At 45.3% G+C, this 19,860-nt stretch overlaps 1 protein-coding gene across 1 annotated transcript in view; it reads left to right on the forward strand.

The window, feature by feature from the left end:
• Htt (huntingtin) overlaps positions 1–19,860 on the forward strand; it is a 142,901-nt gene that overhangs the window by 67,763 nt on the left and 55,278 nt on the right. The window contains exons 25-35 of the mRNA XM_076865159.1: positions 882–1,033; positions 2,061–2,263; positions 3,832–3,958; positions 5,622–5,749; positions 7,377–7,487; positions 12,333–12,410; positions 12,868–13,091; positions 14,838–14,916; positions 15,049–15,210; positions 17,583–17,638; positions 18,456–18,604. Of these exons, the coding sequence (XP_076721274.1) occupies positions 882–1,033; positions 2,061–2,263; positions 3,832–3,958; positions 5,622–5,749; positions 7,377–7,487; positions 12,333–12,410; positions 12,868–13,091; positions 14,838–14,916; positions 15,049–15,210; positions 17,583–17,638; positions 18,456–18,604 (1,469 nt within the window). The remainder of the gene's footprint in view (positions 1–881; positions 1,034–2,060; positions 2,264–3,831; positions 3,959–5,621; positions 5,750–7,376; positions 7,488–12,332; positions 12,411–12,867; positions 13,092–14,837; positions 14,917–15,048; positions 15,211–17,582; positions 17,639–18,455; positions 18,605–19,860) is intronic.

Here is a 19,860-nt window from a genome sequence, read left to right on the forward strand (position 1 = left end):
ATGAGGTACTGGGTTTGATCCTCAGCACCACATAAAAATAAATAAAGGTACTATGTCCATCTACAACTAAAAATATATATATATTAAAAAAATAGCTAAGTAACTAAACAGCTGACAAGCCTTTTTTAATTGGTTTGATTCTTCCCAAAATTACTCTGTGTAATAAAAATCAAGGCTGGGTACAATGATGCATGCCAATAATCCTAACAACTCAGGAGACTGAGGCAGGGGGATGGCAAATTTGAGGCCATGTTGACCGCAAGTTATGAGCCCCTATCTCAAAATAAAGTGGCTGGGTGTAGCTCAGTGGTAAAGTGCCCTGGATTCAAGCCCTGGTACCCCCCAACCCTCACAGGTAGCACGTGAAGTTGTGATGAGCTGTGAGGTATACTTTAGAACTGTGGTGCTTACCTTAACAACTTTCATTTAAAAGTCCTTTCCCTCCATATATGGCCTGCCAGCAAGTGTGCAGTAGTGCTGGGTCTCCTGCTGCACTAGGGAGTGGGCTCCATGTGTTCCTAGGACTGAGAGAGACCGTGGGGACTCCTATCACTTTGGAAGTGATGTAGACTTCTTGTCTGTCACATATGGCCAGCTAACATTTGTTTTAAGTGGGTCACATTCTTGTGACGACTCGACTTTCATGGGAAGAAGGGAACTAGTGACTGAGCAGCTACGGTTTCTGATCAGAAGTGCAGCATTAGACTTGACTTCCGAGCACCTTTGGCATAGGAGTAAAATGTGCTAATTTAAATGCTGAAAAAAAACTGAAGTGACTTTCTGAGCTGGTTTAGCGTGTTGTGCAGTGCCTTCCTTCTGGAGTGCGAGGCCCTTGCCTGAGCCGATGACCTTATTTGGCCTTGTCTGTGTCTTTCTTGCAGGGTGCCCCCACTGAGTGCCTCTGAGGAGTCCAGGAAGAGCTGCACTGTGGGGATGGCCACCATGATGCTTACCCTGCTCTCCTCAGCTTGGTTCCCCCTGGATCTCTCAGCCCATCAAGATGCTTTGGTTTTGGCCGGAAACTTGCTTGCAGGTACTGATTCCAAATTGGAAGAGATACTCTGGGACTTTAGCTTCTGATTTCCTTATGAGGAGTGCCACTGGTGGAAAAGACATAAGGGAAGAAAAAAAATCTCGTGAATCATTGACAGGCATATCTTGTCACAACTTTGGGTGTTGCTGTATGAATGTGTTTATAAGCAGCCATTCTGTGCTGGGTATTTTAAGGTATCCTTTTCCCAGTCCAGCCCCTTGGCTGGCTGTGGTAAACTCATCTTGAGTTTCATTTTAGTGGGTACCAGTACCAGGCACTGTTGTAAGCCTGAGGGCCATAAGAAGGTACGGTGTATGGGTGCCATTCTCAAGTTGGTTAGACTGGAAGGGATTTATGCACACAAGCCAGGGGCAGCACCGAGTGGCTGTAAGTAGCTTCTTTGTGCAGATTTATGGGCTGGCAGGAAAGGGCACACCAGATGGGGTCTGGCACATGCAGAGGCATGGAGATGTGACATTGGGGGGAAGATAAGTCACTGTAGATGGTCATGTGAGGAAATGAGAGAGGAAAATGTGGCCAATGAGGAGGGCAGAGTCCACTAAAACTGGATTGGGGAGGGGTTGTTCTCTTGGTTTTGGGAAGCCACTGACTGATTTCATGAAAGGGACTAAGAGTCCAGGTCTTGGGTTAGGAAGGCTGTTCCACTGGCTGAGTAAGTGCTGCAGGAAGAGGCAGAGAACTCAGTTACAAGGTGGATGTTGAAATTCAGGCCAGAGACAGTCCAAATAGATAATGTCTTTGGGATTGGAGGGGGAGACTGAAAGGGTGGAGGAGGCAGAATCACAAGGCCTTGGTCTCTAACTGAACCTTTGTTGTGAGGATGTGGAAATTGGAAACGTAGATTTTGGGGGACATGTCACTTGCATGTTGAATTTGAGGAGTCCATTGAACATCAGGTGCAGAAGTCCAGCAGAGTCTCAGCATAGCTGGGTCTAATGACATATGTCCCCCAAGCAATTTTCTCATATCGTGGAGGTTGGAAGTAACATGTGCACCTGTGTCACAGCCAGCGCCCCCAAATCTCTGAGAAGTTCATGGACCTCCGAAGAAGAAGCCAACCCAGCAGCCACCAGACAGGAGGAAGTCTGGCCTGCTCTGGGGGACCGGACCCTGGTGCCCATGGTGGAGCATCTTTTCTCTCACCTGCTGAAGGTGATCAATATCTGTGCCCATGTGTTGGATGATGTGGCTCCTGGGCCAGCAATCAAGGTAACTTTTTCCTCAGGACGGCTGGTGTACTCCAGTTCTCATGGCTGTGGGTCTCTGGGCCACCTTTCTTTAGAAGTCTGCTCCTTATTTTCTTTTGCTCTAAGTAAACAAAATTGGTCCCATCCTGCCAGTACATTCAGCATCAGAACAAGGGCTCTGCTCCTCCCCATCAGCTCCTGTGGTCCCGTGGAGAAGCCTGCCCATGCCTAGGCTCTTGGTGTGTCTTGATTCTTTTCATCCTTAAGCCTCTCATATAGCTTCATGCTTGCCTGTCTATAGCTCTGTCTCCTATCCTCACAAACTCTTCTTTGGTCCTGTGTGTCTGGACTCTGCCCCCTCTTCAGCCATCCTTTCTTTAACCCTTTCTGTTCTGATTTCTTTCACCACCCTCTGGAACATTCTTCCTGTCAGGGTCATGTCTTTAAATCTCTAGGGCACTTCCCTAGCCCTGTCTCTTCTCCCCTCTGTGGACTCCAGAGACCCCCTTCCCCATCTAAGCCTTCTCTCTAGTCTGCTCCCTAGTGGCTTCAGATTTCCTCCATCCCTCCCTAAAACTGTGGTCCAGTGTTTGTTGCCCACCTTTAAGTTTCTCTCCTAGGGCTGGTGCACATGTGCTCTCCCTGGACACACACCGGAGCTGTCACAACTCTTCCCCTCTGCTCACAGACATCTTTGAGCTTAATAAAAATTTAACAAGCTGGAAACTCAGTCCCTAAGTCACACTAGACACATTCTGAGGGCTCAAGAGTCACACGTGGTTAAGTGGATAATATCCTGGCTGATCCAGACATGGAACATTCCCACTGTGGCAACAAGTCCCCTTGGACAGTGCTTTATGCCTGTTCCTGACACAGTCACAGAGTGCTGCCGCAGTCTGGCTGGGCACAATTCAGGAGCCACTTGTCAAAAGAAACTAACTTTATTTTTAGAACCACACACGATAAACAAAACAGCTCCTCAGGAAAAAACCCTCAGAGCCCAACTGCCACCACCGGCTTCCCACAAGCTACACACCCCAACAACCTCTTCCTCCCACAATCCTCCTGCTCTTGAGGCCGATTGGCTGGGTCGCATGGGCGGAGCCAAAAAAGTCCCCCAATGAGCAGCTCCGTGGTCTGAAAGGGCAGGGAAACAGCCCAATGAGCATCACCGCAGAGGAGCCAATCAGCTAGATGTTGCTGGGGCCGCTGTGAGCCAATCATCAGCTGGCAGTCTGAAAGTTTGCTGGGGCCCCTTCGGCTGTGGCTCTCAACAGAGTGCCCCCATTTTCTTCTTTTGGAGGGGATGGGCCTGGGGGCTCTAACAGCCTCAGGCCCTCCTGATTCCTTGAGGGACCTGTCCATCTCCAGCCCATTTGCCATGCACCTGTGAGGACGTTCTGGGCTGTACCTGCTATGGTTGTGGTGTGGGACAGGGTACGTACAGTGGCGAGGCTCTGTAAAAATGGGTTCAGAGAGCACAGTGAATTGCATGGGTTAGTGCTTTTCAACACACAGTAAAACCACATATTGTAGTCTTCGATTTTCTGTATTTGCCACTTGTGTCTTTGTTTTTGTTTTCTACTTTAGGCAGCCTTGCCTTCTCTAACAAATCCCCCTTCTCTAAGTCCCATTCGACGAAAGGGAAAGGAGAAGGAACCAGGAGAACAAGCATCTGCTCCGCTGAGTCCCAAGAAAAGCAGTGAGTCCAGTGCAGGTAGGAAGCTGCGGGGGAGAACGGGCTGCTGTGTGTCGTGCAGCGCGTGAGCTCATGCTGCCTTCGGAGTCGAGAGCCCAGCTTGGCACTTGGTGCTTTATGGAAATCAAGTAATGGGAGTAGAGTCAGAGAAGCCTTCCCTGGGAGTGACTTCAGGTTGTACACACCAGTTACTGAATGTCTGCAGACCACTTTGGTCTTAAGGGTCTCTAAGCATCTTGCTGAAGCACATTCACTACACCTGCAGGCAGCTGGCCAGGGCACAGGGCCTGCTCTCCTGTGTGTCCTCCCTTCTGCCCTCTCTTTGAAGGAAAGGGGTGCTCTGCAGATGAGGACTCCTGATTTTCAGTGAGGGAGATAGCGTGAATGGCTGAGAATAGGGATGGGGATTCTGCTATAGCAGGATTCTGCTATAGCAGGAATTCTGAAGCCAGAAATGGAACGTTCGAGTTTGGAAGCACTTAAGAGAGGCAGTGGGGAAAGAGTCATCTGAGTTGGAGGAACACAAAAAATTCACAGGTGTTAGAGGGGCTTCTATAGATGAGGAAATGTCAGAACAGAAGCCCTGGAAGTTTGATGTGACCATACGTACTGAATTCCAACTGCCCTCGCTGCTCTTACTGGGGACCTTGTCAGGGATAAGGGAGGGCAGAGCAGGAGGTATCTGTTGTCTCTGCACCCAGCTCTAGCCACATGCTTCCCACCCGCTGCTGTGTTCCGGAGTGGTCTCGTGATACACATATACACACAGGAGTGGCTGATTCACATGTGCATTTATTACTTCATGTACTTACCTTGTTTTGTGGAGCATTTTCGGGTACACAATAGCATTGTTACTAACTGTAGTAACTATATTGTTCAGTAGTAGGTCTCTTGAACTTATTCCTCTATCTAAAATGAAATTTATATCCTAAGGCTTCTAAAAAGATGCCCCCCCCTTTTTTTTTTTGGCCTTCTGTCTTTTTTGTTCCGTATTTTTAATTGTGCATTATAGTTGTACATAATGGTGAGATTTGTTGTTACATATTTGTATATGCACACAAAAAGATGCTCTTTTCTAAGGATTGACTCAAGTACCCAGAAAGATAGACCTTTTTTAAAAGCTTTGGACTGCACATGTACACAACTATCAGCATGTAGTCATCTTGCTGATGAATTAAGTGAATCAAGCACTCCACGTCAGAAGTCCTTAAAACTGTAGTAGAGACACTTGTATATGGCGCTTGACCCTTTAACATTAAGCATTAGTTTAATGATAATGTTTGTGCTCTTTATAGTTTTCAAAACATGTCAGCCTGTTTGATTGCGTGAGGGGCTGATGACTGAGTTGCCTGGGGTTAGCCCTGTGTTCTCCAAGGAGCCTTATAGGTGGGAGGGCCCTGGATTGGCAGCAGCCGTGCAGCTGGCAGACCCATGCCTTACAAAGCAGGCAGCAGCAGCAGCAGCAGCAGCATAACATCAGTATCTCTCCTATTATTATTTTATGTTGTTTTTTTAGGTCTCAGGTTCTGCTTCTGTGTACTAGTCAGTTTCTCCTTATATCTTATTAACCAAAAAGTTCAAGGAAAGTTTTGTGTTTGTTTCTACTAGAATACATTTAAAAGTCTTTATTGTCAGTTGGTATTTTCCTTTTGGTCTCAATGTTTATTTTATGTTATTTTAGCCTCACGACAATCCGACACCTCAGGGGCTGTCACAGCAAGTAAATCCTCCTCCTTGGGGAGTTTCTACCATCTCCCTTCATACCTCAAATTGCACGACGTCCTGAAAGCTACACATGCCAACTACAAGGTGTGGGCCTCTGTTGCTTGCTCAAATATGCATGCACCTGTGCGTGTTTCTGGTGACTGTTCACGTTCGTATTGTAGTTTATGATAGCTTGGTAGCTTTATAAATATTTTGTGGTTTCATATTAGCAAAATGATCTTTCCTGGTTTGAGGCTGTTGCACCTGGGCTTTTCTAGACCTCCCGACACATTCAGATATACCAGGAGGATTCCTGGACTCAGCATGCAGGTGTACTCACAGCATAGGCTCGGCACAGTGGGGTCCTGAGGACACACAGCCGGGTTACAGGGCAAGTGGCCCTGACAGAGTGTAGAGGGATCCCTATGCAGGCTTCCTGTGCCCTGTCCCTCTGTGAGGCTCACTTGAAAGTGCAGCATTGTGCTGTCTGCCTAATGTGAAGCAGAGCTCCAAACAGAAGAAAAGCACCTGGTTTGTGTTGAGCAAAACCCAGGTGTTTCAGATGGTCAGTAGGCCATGCATACAGCTAGGAGACGTCACCAACTCTCCTCTCCTTGGCTCCTCCTGCAGCTCAAGGCACCTTCTCCCCTGTTCTGCATAGCTTGCCTGTCATGCCCCCACCCCACCCCACCCTCTTTGTCAGCCCTGGTTCCTTTCCTTGATTCCTGTGTCTCCACAAGACTGCTGTTCCTCTGAACTCCTGGGGCTGCCACCTTCAGCCCTGTTCTGCTCAGAGGCTAGCTAGGTCTACTTGAGGGCTTGCTCCCTCCAGGTTCCTAGGCCCTTCCTTTCTCTTTTCCACTCTGGAGAGGAAGCATCACTGTGCCAATTAGAGGGGACTTTCCTCCCTGAGCTCTTATCCTCACGTGACATCACCCCATTCCTCTTGTCCTCAGTGGTCTCATTGATGGATGTCCCTTCCTTTCCTTGGCCTGTTGAAAGCCACTCAGGCTATCCCAGCAAGTATAGAAGGTAGATCCACTCTGTTTTCACTCTGAGTCTGTCTCTTGCCTCCTTCCTCTGCCTTTGCCCATCTTGGGTGGTTAGTTTTAATATCACTGGGCACATTCTCTTCTATTATGTTTTTGGTAGTGTTTATTTTCCTACACAGTCCCCCTCACACCCTTGGTTTTTTTATACATTATGTTTTTGGTCATGACCCATCCTCTGAGTCTATAAAATAAGGAAATTACTGTGTAATTTAATTAAGCATAATCTTTTAGAAACTTAATTTACTCCAACACTGATTTAATATTTTGTGGTAGCCAAACTGAATAACTATATTTGAAATGGTTTCTGCCAGGGATCCCAATGAATATGGCATAGGTCTTTTGTACTTTATATTTCTTGATATGTATATATCAGATACTAGTTATGAGGGGCATTTAACAGTTTTTTTCTCTTTACGACATAAGGTCAGGAATTGTTGCTTTCAGTAGTGTCAGTATAACTGGGAGAATAACAGTGTTTATGTAGCTCTTTGAAAGAGTAGTTTCCTACCAAGGTTTTTGCCCAGTGCCCAAAGCAGTAAGTACCTAGGTATCCTTGATTGGGAGTGTGAAGAACTGCATGCCAGGAACATCTCATGCAGAGGGCATTTGTGAAACTGTTACAGATAATCAGATTGCAGCCATGCCAGTAACCCTGTGCTCTCTCCTTCTGCCTTACCAAGGTTACCTTGGATCTTCAGAACAGCACTGAGAAGTTTGGGGGGTTTCTGCGCTCAGCCCTGGATGTTCTTTCTCAGATTCTAGAGCTGGCGACACTGCAGGACATTGGGAAGGTCTGTGTCTCCTTTTTTCTCCTTGAGCTGTGGCTAGTACACCTGGTGTGTGCCCGTGGGCTGGGGCTTCTCAGGAAGAGGTCCAGTACTCCAGGCATGTCTAGGAAGCAGCAGCAGTGTGGAAGGACCTCTCCCTAACTCCACATCCTCATGTCAGGCTCCTGATCCCTCTGCTGTCTCAGATAGGATGTGCGGAGGATTTATGTTTGTTTTCAGCATGTTAGTTTGGTGCTGTATAATGGTTCAGACCCAGTTTATTCCAGAAAATTTGGCTTAAAAATGTGCTGATAAAATCCTTTATTTTCTGGGGCTGGGGCTGGGGCTCAGCGGTAGCACACTTGCCTAGCATGTGTGAGGCACTGGGTTCTATTCTCAGCACCACATATAAGTTTAAAAAACAAAGTAAAATGGGCTGGGGATGTGGCTCAAGTGGTAGCGCGCTCGCCTGGCATGCGTGCGGCCCGGGTTCGATTCTCAGCACCACGTACAAACAAAGATGTTGTATCAGTCGATAACTAAAAAGTAAATATTAAAAAATTCTCTCTCTTTCTCTCTCTTTAAAAAAAAAAAAACACAAAGTAAAGGTATATCAACAACTTAAAAATTAAAAAAAAAAAAAAATCCTTTCTTATTTGGCCAGGTGGAAAAGGGCAAGAACAGACTCAAGATAGTGTGTGACTGGTTTTTTGTACCTTAGGAAGAAGCAGAGCTGGGGGACACGTGTTCTTTGGGTTGGTTTTGTTTTGTTTGTTCTCATTTTGATTCTGGGGATTGAACCCAGGGGCACTTAACCCTTGACCACATCCCCAGCCCTTTTCATTTTTATTTTGAGAAGGGGTCTCACTAAGTTGCTGAGGTTGTCCTTGAAATTGGGATCCTTCTGCTTTAGCTCCCCAAATCGCTGGGATCTCAGGCCTTCGCTATGTGCCCAGTGTTCATGTTCTTTGGTTTAAAGTGCAATAATCCCCCTCCCTCCATACCACCACTTTATAATGAAAATGCTCGGGCTGGGGATGTGGCTCAAGTGGTAGCACGCTCGCCTGGCATGCGTGCGGCCCGGGTTCGATCCTTAGCACCACATACAAACACAAAGATGTTGTGTCCGCTGAAAAACCTAAAAGAAAAAAAAAAAAAAGAAAGAAAATGCTCAAGCATGTGGGAAAGTTATAAGGGTTCTGTGGTGAATACTTGAGTCATGGACCCAGAGTCTGTAGTTTTTGAACTTCTCTGGATCTGCTTCTTTGTATGTAGCAATCGTCCATAGAAACGTCATAGTGAATTCATGAAATGCTGCATTATCCCAAGATTCAAAGGTAAATAATTATCAGTTCACATTTTAATCAAGAGCGACATGAGTTGATCTTTATATTCCTAAAGTCAGGGCTACTGTTCTGCATGTGTGGTAAAGGTGTATATAGAAACTTCTGTTCTGAAAATCATTGTGTTTGGGACAAGAAGAACTGGAGAATTCAGCATCTTTTCCTCCTCCTTGTGTCTTTCATATGAAGGTAGTTTTGCTCACCTCTACTTTCCTGTTTTTGTACATTTATCTTCCTTGCTGTTCCACAGAGGCCTCTATTATCTCCAGTTACAGGTTCTCTTAGGTGTTTGTACTTGGAGGTCCATTCTGCAAGGCTGCAGTTTCCCTCCCTAGGCTTACCTACCTAGTGAGGTAGGTGGGGAAGGAGCCTCTGAAGGTGGTTCTTGGCACTGGGCCTCACTGTTGTGAGGTTTCCTCTTCACTGACGTGTGATCTGGACAGGGTTTGAAATCCATTCCTGCTGCACTATAATCCGGGGTTAGTTGCAAAGATACCATACGCTTGAGGCACCTGGTCAGCTTGAGATAAGCAATGGCAGCCTAGGTTGTGACTGCTGAGGGAGAGGCAGCTGGAGCTTCCGCTGTGTGTGCCTGGGCCTGCGCTGACTGCCTGAGGGCAAGCGGCGCTCAGGGTGGCAGACCCCTGAGTGAGGCTTCAGATTTCTGTGAGCTTGGCTTGTTATTAGAAGGCAAAGAGAGATTTTAGAGTAAACACAGGGTTGTTTCATTTTGTTTTTCTAAATACCAACACTGGGAATGAAAAAAGTAATAGTAATTCCGTGTCATTGACAAGTAACTTTTATTTTTCTTTCATCTTGACCTTGTTTATTCTGTCCTCCTCTTTATACATGATTGAAATTTAATGTGTGGTGGGTGCTTTGCATTATATATAATGCCTGCTTTCTCATATAACTCCATATTGCTCTATGTCTTGTTTTCTGTCTTTAAAATCTATACTACTTCCAAGCGTTTGATTGTCATGTGCCTTGATGTAAGAAACAGCACAACTTGTGTTTTTTTGTGGCTGGGTTTGTTGAGCTTCTTGGATTTGGGTTTTATAGTTTTCTAAGTTTGTAAAATTGGGGGCTATTATTTCTTCCAATATTGTTTTTGGACCACTACCCTCCCCCCATGACATTCTAATTACCTGCACATCTGGTTGCTTAAAGTTGTCCCTAGCTTACTGATGCTCCTTTCAGTTTTTCAGTTTTTAAACCTCTGTTCTTTATTTTGTGTAGTTTCTACTGTACCTTTGATTTCTTCTAGCTTTTCTTCTATGATGTTTAATTTGCTTTAAATCCTGTTAAGTGTATGTTTCATCGTTAACTTTGTGGATTTTTTATCTCTAAAAGTTTGACTTGTTTCTCCCTATTTCTCTTTTGACTACTAAACATTTTGAATACAGTTGTAATAGTTTAATGTGCTTTGCTAATTCTCAAATCTTGTTTGTTATAGGTTGGTTTTGGTTGATTGAGTACTTTCCATTTTAGACTAGCCTTTCCTGCCCTTTGCACGCCTGCTGATCTTTGACTAGTTGCCCGATATTGTGAATTTTACTGTTGGCGTGGGGTCTTTTTGTTTTCCCATAAGTCCTGTGAGGTTTGTTCTGGGATTCAGTTACATAGCATGGAAACGGTTGTCTCTGTTTCCAATCCAGTGCAAACTGGATTGGTCAGATGTTTTGGAGCTGTGCTTAATCTGCGCACTGATTATTCCCCTCTACCAGGAGAGGCTAGGACTTCCTGAGTGCTCCATAAAGGATGGGTTTTACCATCAGGCTAGTGAAAAGAGTGACCATTCCTGGTCCTTTGTGAGCCCTGACACTGTCTCTACTCCTGATGATTCTTTCTCGGACCTGCTCTTGGGTAGTATCTTCACAAACAGGCACCGAGTGCTGGAGTCCTTCCTGTCCCTCTCCAGCCCCTGAGCTCCCCTGCTGAGCGCTGGAGTCCTTGGTACCTCTCCCAGACCTCCAGAATCTGTATTGCTCTCTTCTAGTACTCTGTCTTGTGGGTCATAGGGGACTTGGGTATCCTTGGACTCTGGGTTTTACCTTGTCTTGATTTTCTGGGCTTGGCTTTGTCCATCTTCCTCGTGGATGACCTGGGAATTCTCAAGGCAATGATCTGGGGCAACTGCAGGCTCACCTTGTTTGTCCCTCGTCTCAGCATTGCTGCCCTTCACGGCCTGATGTCCGTGTCTTGAAAACTGAAGCTCTAAATCTTTGATCTGGACTTTATTTTTCAAAGTTGTTTGTCTCAGGTAGGAATATGAGTCTACTTCCTCTCACCCTGTTCTGGCCAGAAAGGGGATCTCTCTCTGTATTACATTAGATGTTAATGTCTGCAACAGGGTGCTGATTCCTGTCACTCTGGAATTCTCAGGCCGGAAACAGCACCCATTCTGACTGTTTGCAGTGCCTGCTTCAGTTTCTTATGCCCACTAATCATTCCATACATATTTGCTAAGAAGGTCCTTGAGGACAAATTGCAACCCAAAAGCCTCTGGTTGTAATTCTTTCTGTTAGTGTTTATGAGATCCACTATGAGGCATGAAAAATAAAAAGGGGCATATAACAGGTTCAATCCTGAAAGTATAACCTTGAACATGAGCATATCAGAATACCTGACTTGTGTATTAGATACTAGCAGCATTCTGTTCCTTCTTTAAAAAAAAAAAATATATATATATATATATCTTTTATTTATTTATTTATTTTTATGTGGTGCTGAGGATCAAACCCAGTGCCTCACAGGTACTAGATGAGTGCTCTACTGCTGAGCCACAACCCCAGCCCACTCTATTGCTTCTTAATACAGAAAGTTCTGTCTCACAAATGCAGAGAGGCACTCCCGCCTGCTTGGTGCTGATTGACAGCAGCTGACAGGAATTGTGGCTCGAGGCTGATCGGGCAACCAGGAAGCATGCTATTGGAACTGCAAGTCTAGATCCATGGTGTTCTTAGAGTCATTTTCCTCCGCCCTCTTGATTCTTCAGGAGGATTAGTACCTTAGGCCTCATTTTTGATGGTAGAATAGCTTGTGAGAAGGATGACAGCACTCTGTTCCTTCTTTAAAAAAAAAAAAAAAAGTATATATATATATATATATAATCAGTCATTTTAGTTATTTTGGCCAATTGCCATGAGATACTTTGAGATCTTATTTGTAGTAAATCTCGTAGCAATGTGCTCCAAGGTGCTATGTTCAGCCAAATACATCCAGGCGCTCTGCAGATTTAGGGCTTCAACTCCTTTGCACTCTTCTGAATTCCGACCCTGGGTATAGAGTGGACACCAGATACTCCATGTCTGTTCATTGAACACAGATGAATGAATGGACATATAAGTGTGTGAAAGAACGATTTTCATGTTTCTACTTAGATTTCAGGACTTTTGACTGTTCAAGGTAATAAACTGAAAACTTCCCACTGATTTTCCTCTTGTGTTGACACAATTTAAATGGCAGCTGTGTGTGTCTTTGGTTTCTGTCTGCAAGTCGCTTATTCTTTACCTGCTCTTTCCAGTGTGTGGACGAGATCCTTGGATACCTGAAGTCCTGCTTTAGCCGAGAACCCACAATGGCGACTGTTTGTGTTCAGCAGGTGAGAGTGTCATTTCCTGCCTTTCTCAGTGGCCCTTCAAGCCCTGTGACCAAATACTACTTCTTCCTTGGAAGCTGGTGCTGGTGGCATGATCAGCAGGAAGGGCTGGGTGGTCTGAGCTGTCGCTCTTTTGCTTGCTTATGGTGGGCCAGGAGGGCATCCTCCTCCCTCCTTAGGAAGATGTGAGTCACTATAGGGAATGGAGGACTTTGAGCTGTGCTGGATCCCTTGCTGTCTTACACTTGCCTTTGTCCCTGTGGGTTTGTGTTCAGAATGCTCAGTCTCGGAGCACAGGGAATTCCCAATGCTTAGGTGCCGGCAGCACTGCTCGGCCGTGGTCTCCCAAGGTACTGAATTTCAGAGTTTTTGTTGGATTTGCTGCTTACGAGGAAGAGTTTTAACGTGTTGCTCATTCTGGATTATGTCAAGTGTCAATGCTTCATTTTTTTCATTCCAGCTGCTGAAGACTCTCTTTGGAACAAACCTAGCTTCCCAATTTGATGGCTTCTCCTCTAACCCCAGCAAATCTCAAGGCCGAGCACAGCGTCTTGGCTCCTCCAGCATGAGGCCAGGCTTGTATCATTACTGCTTCATGGCCCCCTACACCCACTTCACGCAGGCCTTGGCAGATGCCAGCCTGAGGAACATGGTGCAGGCAGAGCAGGAGCATGACACTTCAGGGTAAGTCCTGGTGGGAATCTGTCACTGGTAGAAACACAAAAGATAAGCAAGGAATACTTTTGAATAGGCATTTAAAAATAAAAGTAAGTAAGCCAGTGTCTCCTCACTGTTCACTGTGTTCCGAAAAGTCTAGAAAGTATGTCGATGCATAGATGAGTCATCTTTCTCTGCAAAGCAGCGCCTGGCCTAGCCCAAGGCTGGGAAGCAGGAGCCTGAGCAGGTGTCTGGGAAGCACCAGCTCTGCATTCCATTGGTGCTCAGTCCAGATTGGGACATACCTTGTCTTCACTTTCAAGAAAGCTCGTTCTGTTTTCTAGACTCATAAGTTATGTGATGTTTTCCTTTGCACTAGTGTGATGTGTGTGGCAGCACTTTGCCAGTTTGAGTGAGAGACCATTTAGCATGGCTCAGTGGTGTTGGTATTCAGAGGTGTTTAATGGTCATAGAAAAGTTTCAAATATGTTACTTTGTGTTTTATAAACTGTTTTGGCTTTTTTTTGTTGCTGTGACCAAAAGACCTGTTGAGAACAATTTTAAAGGAGGAAAAGTTCGTTTTGGGGCTCCCAGTTTCAGAGATCTCAGTGCATAGATGGCTGACTCCATTCTTTGGGGCCTGACGTGAGGCAGAACATCCTGGTAGAGGAACTCCCCTCAGGACATCACTACCATGAAGCAGAGAGGGACCTCTCTTCACCTTGGACAAAATAAAAGCCCCAAAAGTGACCCGCCTCCTTCAGCCACACAGAACCTGCCTACAGTCAGTACATATCAGGGGATTAATGCACCAATTAGGTTAAGACTCTTATATAACCCAATCATTTCACCTCTAAACTTTTTGCATTATCTCACATGTGAGCTTTTGGCGGACACCTCATATTGAAACCATAATGTAAACTTTCTGGTTGAGAATCTTATTTCACTTAAATTTACCCTTGTCTTTTCAATGCCTGGAATACAGAAGGTATTTCTTTTTTTTTTTTTAAGCTGTGCTACAGATTGGACCCAGGCCCTTGTACATGCTAGGCATGCATTCTGCCCCAGAGCTACATCCTCAACCCCGGGTATTTCTTAAGTTACCATAATTATCAGCCAGTATTTAGTTGCTACTCTTGAATAGTACCAAAAATAGAATCCTTAATTTTTATTGGTAAATGTAGTGATCACACAGTCATGACTAAAATACTCTATTTAAGTGCTTTATGTAATCATGTGGGATGTAAGTAAGTGAGTGAATATGTGGCCAGGTGCACGTGTTGCTATTGTTTTGTTTTTGAGATGGAGGGTTGCTGCATTGCTGAGGCTGGTCCTGGCCTCCTAGGCTCAAGGGGTCCTCCTGCCTCAGCCCTCTGAGTAGCTGGAATTACAGTGTACCACCACGGCTGGTACTGTTACTGTCTCAATTTCAGATATATTTCTTTAAAAGAAAATAATACAATCAGTGTAAATATTATAAAGATTCCTCCCAAGAAAGTCAAGTGTTGTCTTCTAAATCACTGGTCACCTCTCTCAGGTCCTCCTGGAGTTTGGGCCGAGTGTGGGTTTCCTGGAGCAGAAGGCCTTCAGGTGGCACCTCGTGGCTGCCGGGCAGCTGTGACTCTGACTTGAGTCTCACTCTTTGCAACCCTTGCCGTTGCTGCATGGAGTGGCCACTTGGTTCTCCAGACTATGACATGTTGGCATTTTGCCAAGTTGAAACTGGTTTTTAATGAAGTGTATTCCTTGCTTTCCTCTTCTCCCATTTGGCAGATGGTTTGATGTACTCCAGAAAGTGTCCACTCAATTGAAGACAAACCTCACAAGCGTCACAAAGAACCGAGCAGATAAGGTAAATGGTGCCATGCTGGTGACAGGCCGTGGACCCCTCCCGTGAACACAGGGTGCTCTGGTGCTAGAAACAACACCCAGGTTCACCGTCCAGAGTTCTGGCTGAAGCTCACTGGATTTTCTTTTCTTACAGAATGCCATTCACAACCATATTCGTCTCTTCGAGCCTCTTGTTATTAAAGCTTTGAAGCAATACACCACAACGACATCTGTGCAATTACAGAGGCAGGTTTTGGATTTGTTGGCGCAGCTGGTTCAGCTCCGGGTCAATTATTGTCTTCTGGATTCAGATCAGGTTTGTGGCTTTTATCTCTTGTCCTCTATACCTATCTACCTGAATAAAGGTTACCCTAGAAAGATGCTAGCATCTATCTATCTTAGGGAAAAGTGAGGTTTGGTTCCACCCCCAACACCAGTTGCTACCTCCTGACTATTTCATGGATCCAGAGGCAGAAGGCCTGGGCCCTGGTAGGCCAAGCAAGAATGGGAACAAGCCCCAACTGCTCCAAGTCTACATTGAGCTCTGGTAGGATTAGCCTTTAAAAATCTGCCAGAGGTTTCCCCATCCATTTGCCTTCTCTCCTTCTGTCCAAAATAGCCCTAAATTTCAGTTACAAGGTATAATGAAGATTCATTGTTTTGGTGAGCATTTTTGCAAAATCCAGAGACTTTTGTTTTTAAATGCAGTTGTAGTTTTTTAGTTGTAGATGGACATAATACCTTTATTTTATTTATTTTTATTTGGTGCTGAGAATTGAAACTGGTGCCACACACTTGCTGTACTACCACTGAGCCACAACCTCAGCCCTTCAGAGGCTTTTTAACAGTAAATTATCAATTATCGTTTGCAGTTTTAAGCAATATAAAAAGTTGGCTTGTCCCCTTAAAAAGGAACATAATCTGCCCAGGCTGATAGCTGAGACCTGTGCCTAGATCCTCCAAGGGGGCTGTGTGGCCTGCAGCTGCTCTGTGGGCATGAATCTCAGGCTAGTTGTGTTCCTTGGTGATGCATGATCCAGACTCTTTCCAAGCAAGGCTCGTGCCAGTGCCTTCATTAAGGTTTAATCACCTTTAGGTCATCACGATTTGTTGTAGGGCCCTGCTTGCCTATGCGAGGCAGGAAATTATTTGAGGTAGAATTATCATAGTTCACCATTTCCTTTTAGATATAGGTATCTTTAGATCTTGTTCTCTGCTCCATTCACCTTATGGATCTGCTCCTGGGAGAAGCGAGGACACGCGTGATTGGGCCAGGCTAGTTTCTAATGAGAGGAGTCAGGCTGGAGCATGGCTTTTATGCTTCTTCTTTGATTAAAGCTACCTGGAGAAAATTGGCCCACCGGACATTCCCTTTGGGGAGCTTCATTCATTTCCTCACTTAGTTTCCTCCGACACTGAGGCTGTGTGGGGAGAAGTGGGGACCGGGGAGGTAGGGATGGTGGCAGGTGTCGAAAGGGCAGGGAAGAGGGAAGCCAGGGCACCACTTTGGTGTGTTCTGCTTGGAGCGTGTCCAAGACTGCCATTGATGCTTCCCTTCTGATTTCCCATTTCTGACTGGGCAGAGGTGGAAGCTTAGTTCTCATGTGGCACTTATGGACTGTGGCTTCTTTGGGGGCAATCTTCAGTAGACAAGAAGTAAACAACTCCCCTCTTCACAGACTTGTTGGGCAGAGGACTTTGCGGCCTTGTCAGATTTTTTTCTGTAGTCATTCTATATGGATTCTCTTTTCAAAATAGAGTGATTTTTGTCACTCTCTTCTGTCACTCTAAAATCTTCCTCTCATACCTAAACACTGAGAAGGGACAGCCTGCAGATTCTCAGCACCATGCTCTGCACGTACACAAAAAATGTTGCCTTAGCGCTTCACCTGTGCCTCTGCCACTGCCCCATGCCAGTAGAGCTCTTTGTCAGCCACCCTCCCCTGGTGGAGTTCTGCCTTTCTCTCCCCCAGCTCTGGACTCCCATTTGTTCTGTTGGCTTTGGTCACATAGCGCCTTTCCTCCGGCACTTAGGTCTCAGTACAAGAACAGTTTCATGAACAAGAACAAGGTTGTGAAATCTAGTTCTTAGTGATTCCCTGAGCAGCTGCTGAGTGTCTGTCCAGGGCTCTGAGGACAGAGAGTCCTGCCTTGTCTGTGGGAGCTTCCTGTCAGGGCGGAAGAGCTGGGACACCCACGCCACCTCTGCTCTTCAGGTGGGCTGCCCTCTTGGGGCTCTGCACTATACTTCGTTGAGCACGGGTAAGAGGAAGATTTGGGGCGTTATATTACAGGGAACCCCTTTTGCTTGCTGGGTTTGCCATTCACTGGAGCACACAGTCCTCTGATGTGATTTAGGGTAAAGTTGGCATCGCCTGGAATTCATCATTTGTTTTCCCAGTGAGGTTTGGATCATTCAGTGAGCTTGTCTCTGAAGGGATTCCTGGAAATGTTCTGCAGTTACGAACAGGTTTGTCTGCTGTCAGGAAATTGTTCAAAAAATTTTTTTAGTTGTTGATAGACCTTTATTTTTTAAATTTATTTATATGTGGTGCTCACGCATTCCAGGTAAGTGCGCTACCACCGCGCCACAGCTTCAGCCTCATCAGAATTTATACAGATAACATGATAACATGGTTTTCTATGTTAATCCTGTTATTGATGTGAAGCCTGTGTTCCTGCCCTTAGGTGTTCATTGGATTTGTCCTGAAGCAGTTTGAGTACATTGAAGTGGGCCAGTTCAGGTAAGGAGCATATTTTCATTTAGAGTTCTGTCCTTGCTGTGTGGACTGCAGTGCTGTAAGACATCCTGCTGGGCTTTGACTGAGCAACATGCAGTGCGTTTTCATTTCTCTTAAGATTTAAGACAGACCTTCTCATGACTGCTAGAAGTTCTGTACCTGGTCATCACACACGCTGTTGGTTTCGTTTCACATTTCAAGGGTTTGATGATGGCGACAGTTGCTCATTTCTGACTGACGGAGCCCATCTTTTCTAACCATAGACCAGCATCTCTGGGGCAGTCGAACTGCGTGTCAGGAAGCGTACTCCCTCCAGTGGCTGCAGCTTTCCTGCTCCAGGCATTAGGCTGTAGCGCACCTGCCATGCCTGTTAAGGTTTGTGGGCATGAGCACTGAAAAGTAAAACTCTTTAGTTTCTGGAGCACTTCTTAAGTGGACTTTTGAATAACGTGTTGAAGGAGAGTGTTCCAAGAGTCACTGAGGTCTGGAGCCCCACGTCTTGTCCTTATGATGTGATACCTTGACTATGGTTTTGGGCAGAGTACTTTTCCTCCTTCAAGTCTGAGGTGCTTCAAGAGTGAAGGGGCAGGTGGAGAACCAGGTCATCCATGCTGCCAGGTGCTCTCTACCTGCTCCTGCTTTACCCTCCTGGCCATCAAGCTCTCTGTGCATGGGAAGGATCAACAAGGTTGCTGAGGCTGTTTAGCTCAGTGTGTGCCTTGTCTCTCAAGGCTGAATCTTAAGTTATTTTGTATTGTTTATATTGATCATGTATCTTAATTTTGCTAAGAAATGTCTAAATGGATGTTTTTGTTTCCAGGGAATCAGAGGCAATTATTCCAAACATCTTTTTCTTCCTGGTGTTACTGTCTTACGAACGCTATCATTCAAAACAGATCATTGGAATTCCTAAAATCATTCAGCTCTGTGATGGCATCATGGCCAGTGGCAGGAAGGCTGTGACACATGGTAACAGGCCACACCTTTCCCTGTCTTCAAGTGTCGTGACATGCCCAACAGTGTTAGTCTTCTTCCACCACTTGGAGCTGTGTGGATGCCAGCTCTGCTGCATGGACCCTGTGTTTGAGCGCGTGTGGGCGGTGTGTACGTGCACGTGCAGGTGACAAGTGCCCACAGAGGAGTGGGTACATTCTTGAGTCTTAGGAGTCCGGAATCTACTTGTTGAGTAAACATGAGAAATAGTAAGATCATAAAACAGTCTGAATGTAAATGCTCCTGTTTATCCATATGAAACAAAATTTTTTTACATATTTTTTAAATTGTAATTGGACACAATACTTTTTTTTGTTTTTTAATGTGGTGCTGAGGATCGAACCCAGTGCCTCACACATGCAAGCAAGTGCTTTATCACTGAGTCATACCCGCAGCCCTCTGTAGGTTTTTGACCTTTGATGGGATATATTTAAGGATGCTTGCAGACCACTAGATGCAAAATACTGTTACCACATCCAGTATTCTCCCCCTGCAGCATCTGCAGGAGAGTGCAGACAAGCGGTGCTGAGAGGCTGGTCTGGGCTGCCCTCTCAGGCTCCACATTAAGCTAAAGGGCTGGGACATGGCTTCTCAAAGGTTTCAATTCAAGTCTCAGCAAAACACAGATTATTAAAGGCATGGCATTTGGGTCACTGGGTTTAGTTGAACATTCAAATGTCAGATATAGGGAACTAATATTTTCTTAGTTTCTTGGACTTGGAGGGTCTTTGGGCAGAGAATCAGAGTCAGTGGGCAGCTTAAACCTGTACTTTGTACAGGGATGCTTGTTTCCCTGGAGGAAGTCAGTAAGTGTGTCCATGTGTGCATGTCTTTGGGTGTGTGTGTGCGTGTGTGTGTGCATGTTACTAAGAGTGTACTGTGTGCCAATTACAATAAATTACTTTGTTTTTTTCTATAGAATAATCAATTTAGTTTGGTTCCTTTTTCAGCCCAAGATAACTAGGGAACTAAATTTTTATCTAATGAGATAGTTTACATAGAAGGTCTCATCATCTGATACTGTGACAATTCTGTAGGAAAAGTATTAATTATCTTTGTAGGCAAATCAACTAGATTATACACGAGACCAAGGCTATTACTAGTTTGGTTATTGGGAAAGCTCTTTTATTTTTTGGTACTGGAGGTTGAACCATGGGTGCTCTGCTGCTGAGCTTTAGTGTTTTCTATTTTGAGACAGGGTCTTGCTGCATTACTGAGGCTGGCTTCGCACT

This window comes from Callospermophilus lateralis, chromosome 8 (genome assembly GCF_048772815.1).
Source record: "Callospermophilus lateralis isolate mCalLat2 chromosome 8, mCalLat2.hap1, whole genome shotgun sequence".
Lineage (NCBI taxonomy): Eukaryota > Metazoa > Chordata > Mammalia > Rodentia > Sciuridae > Callospermophilus > Callospermophilus lateralis.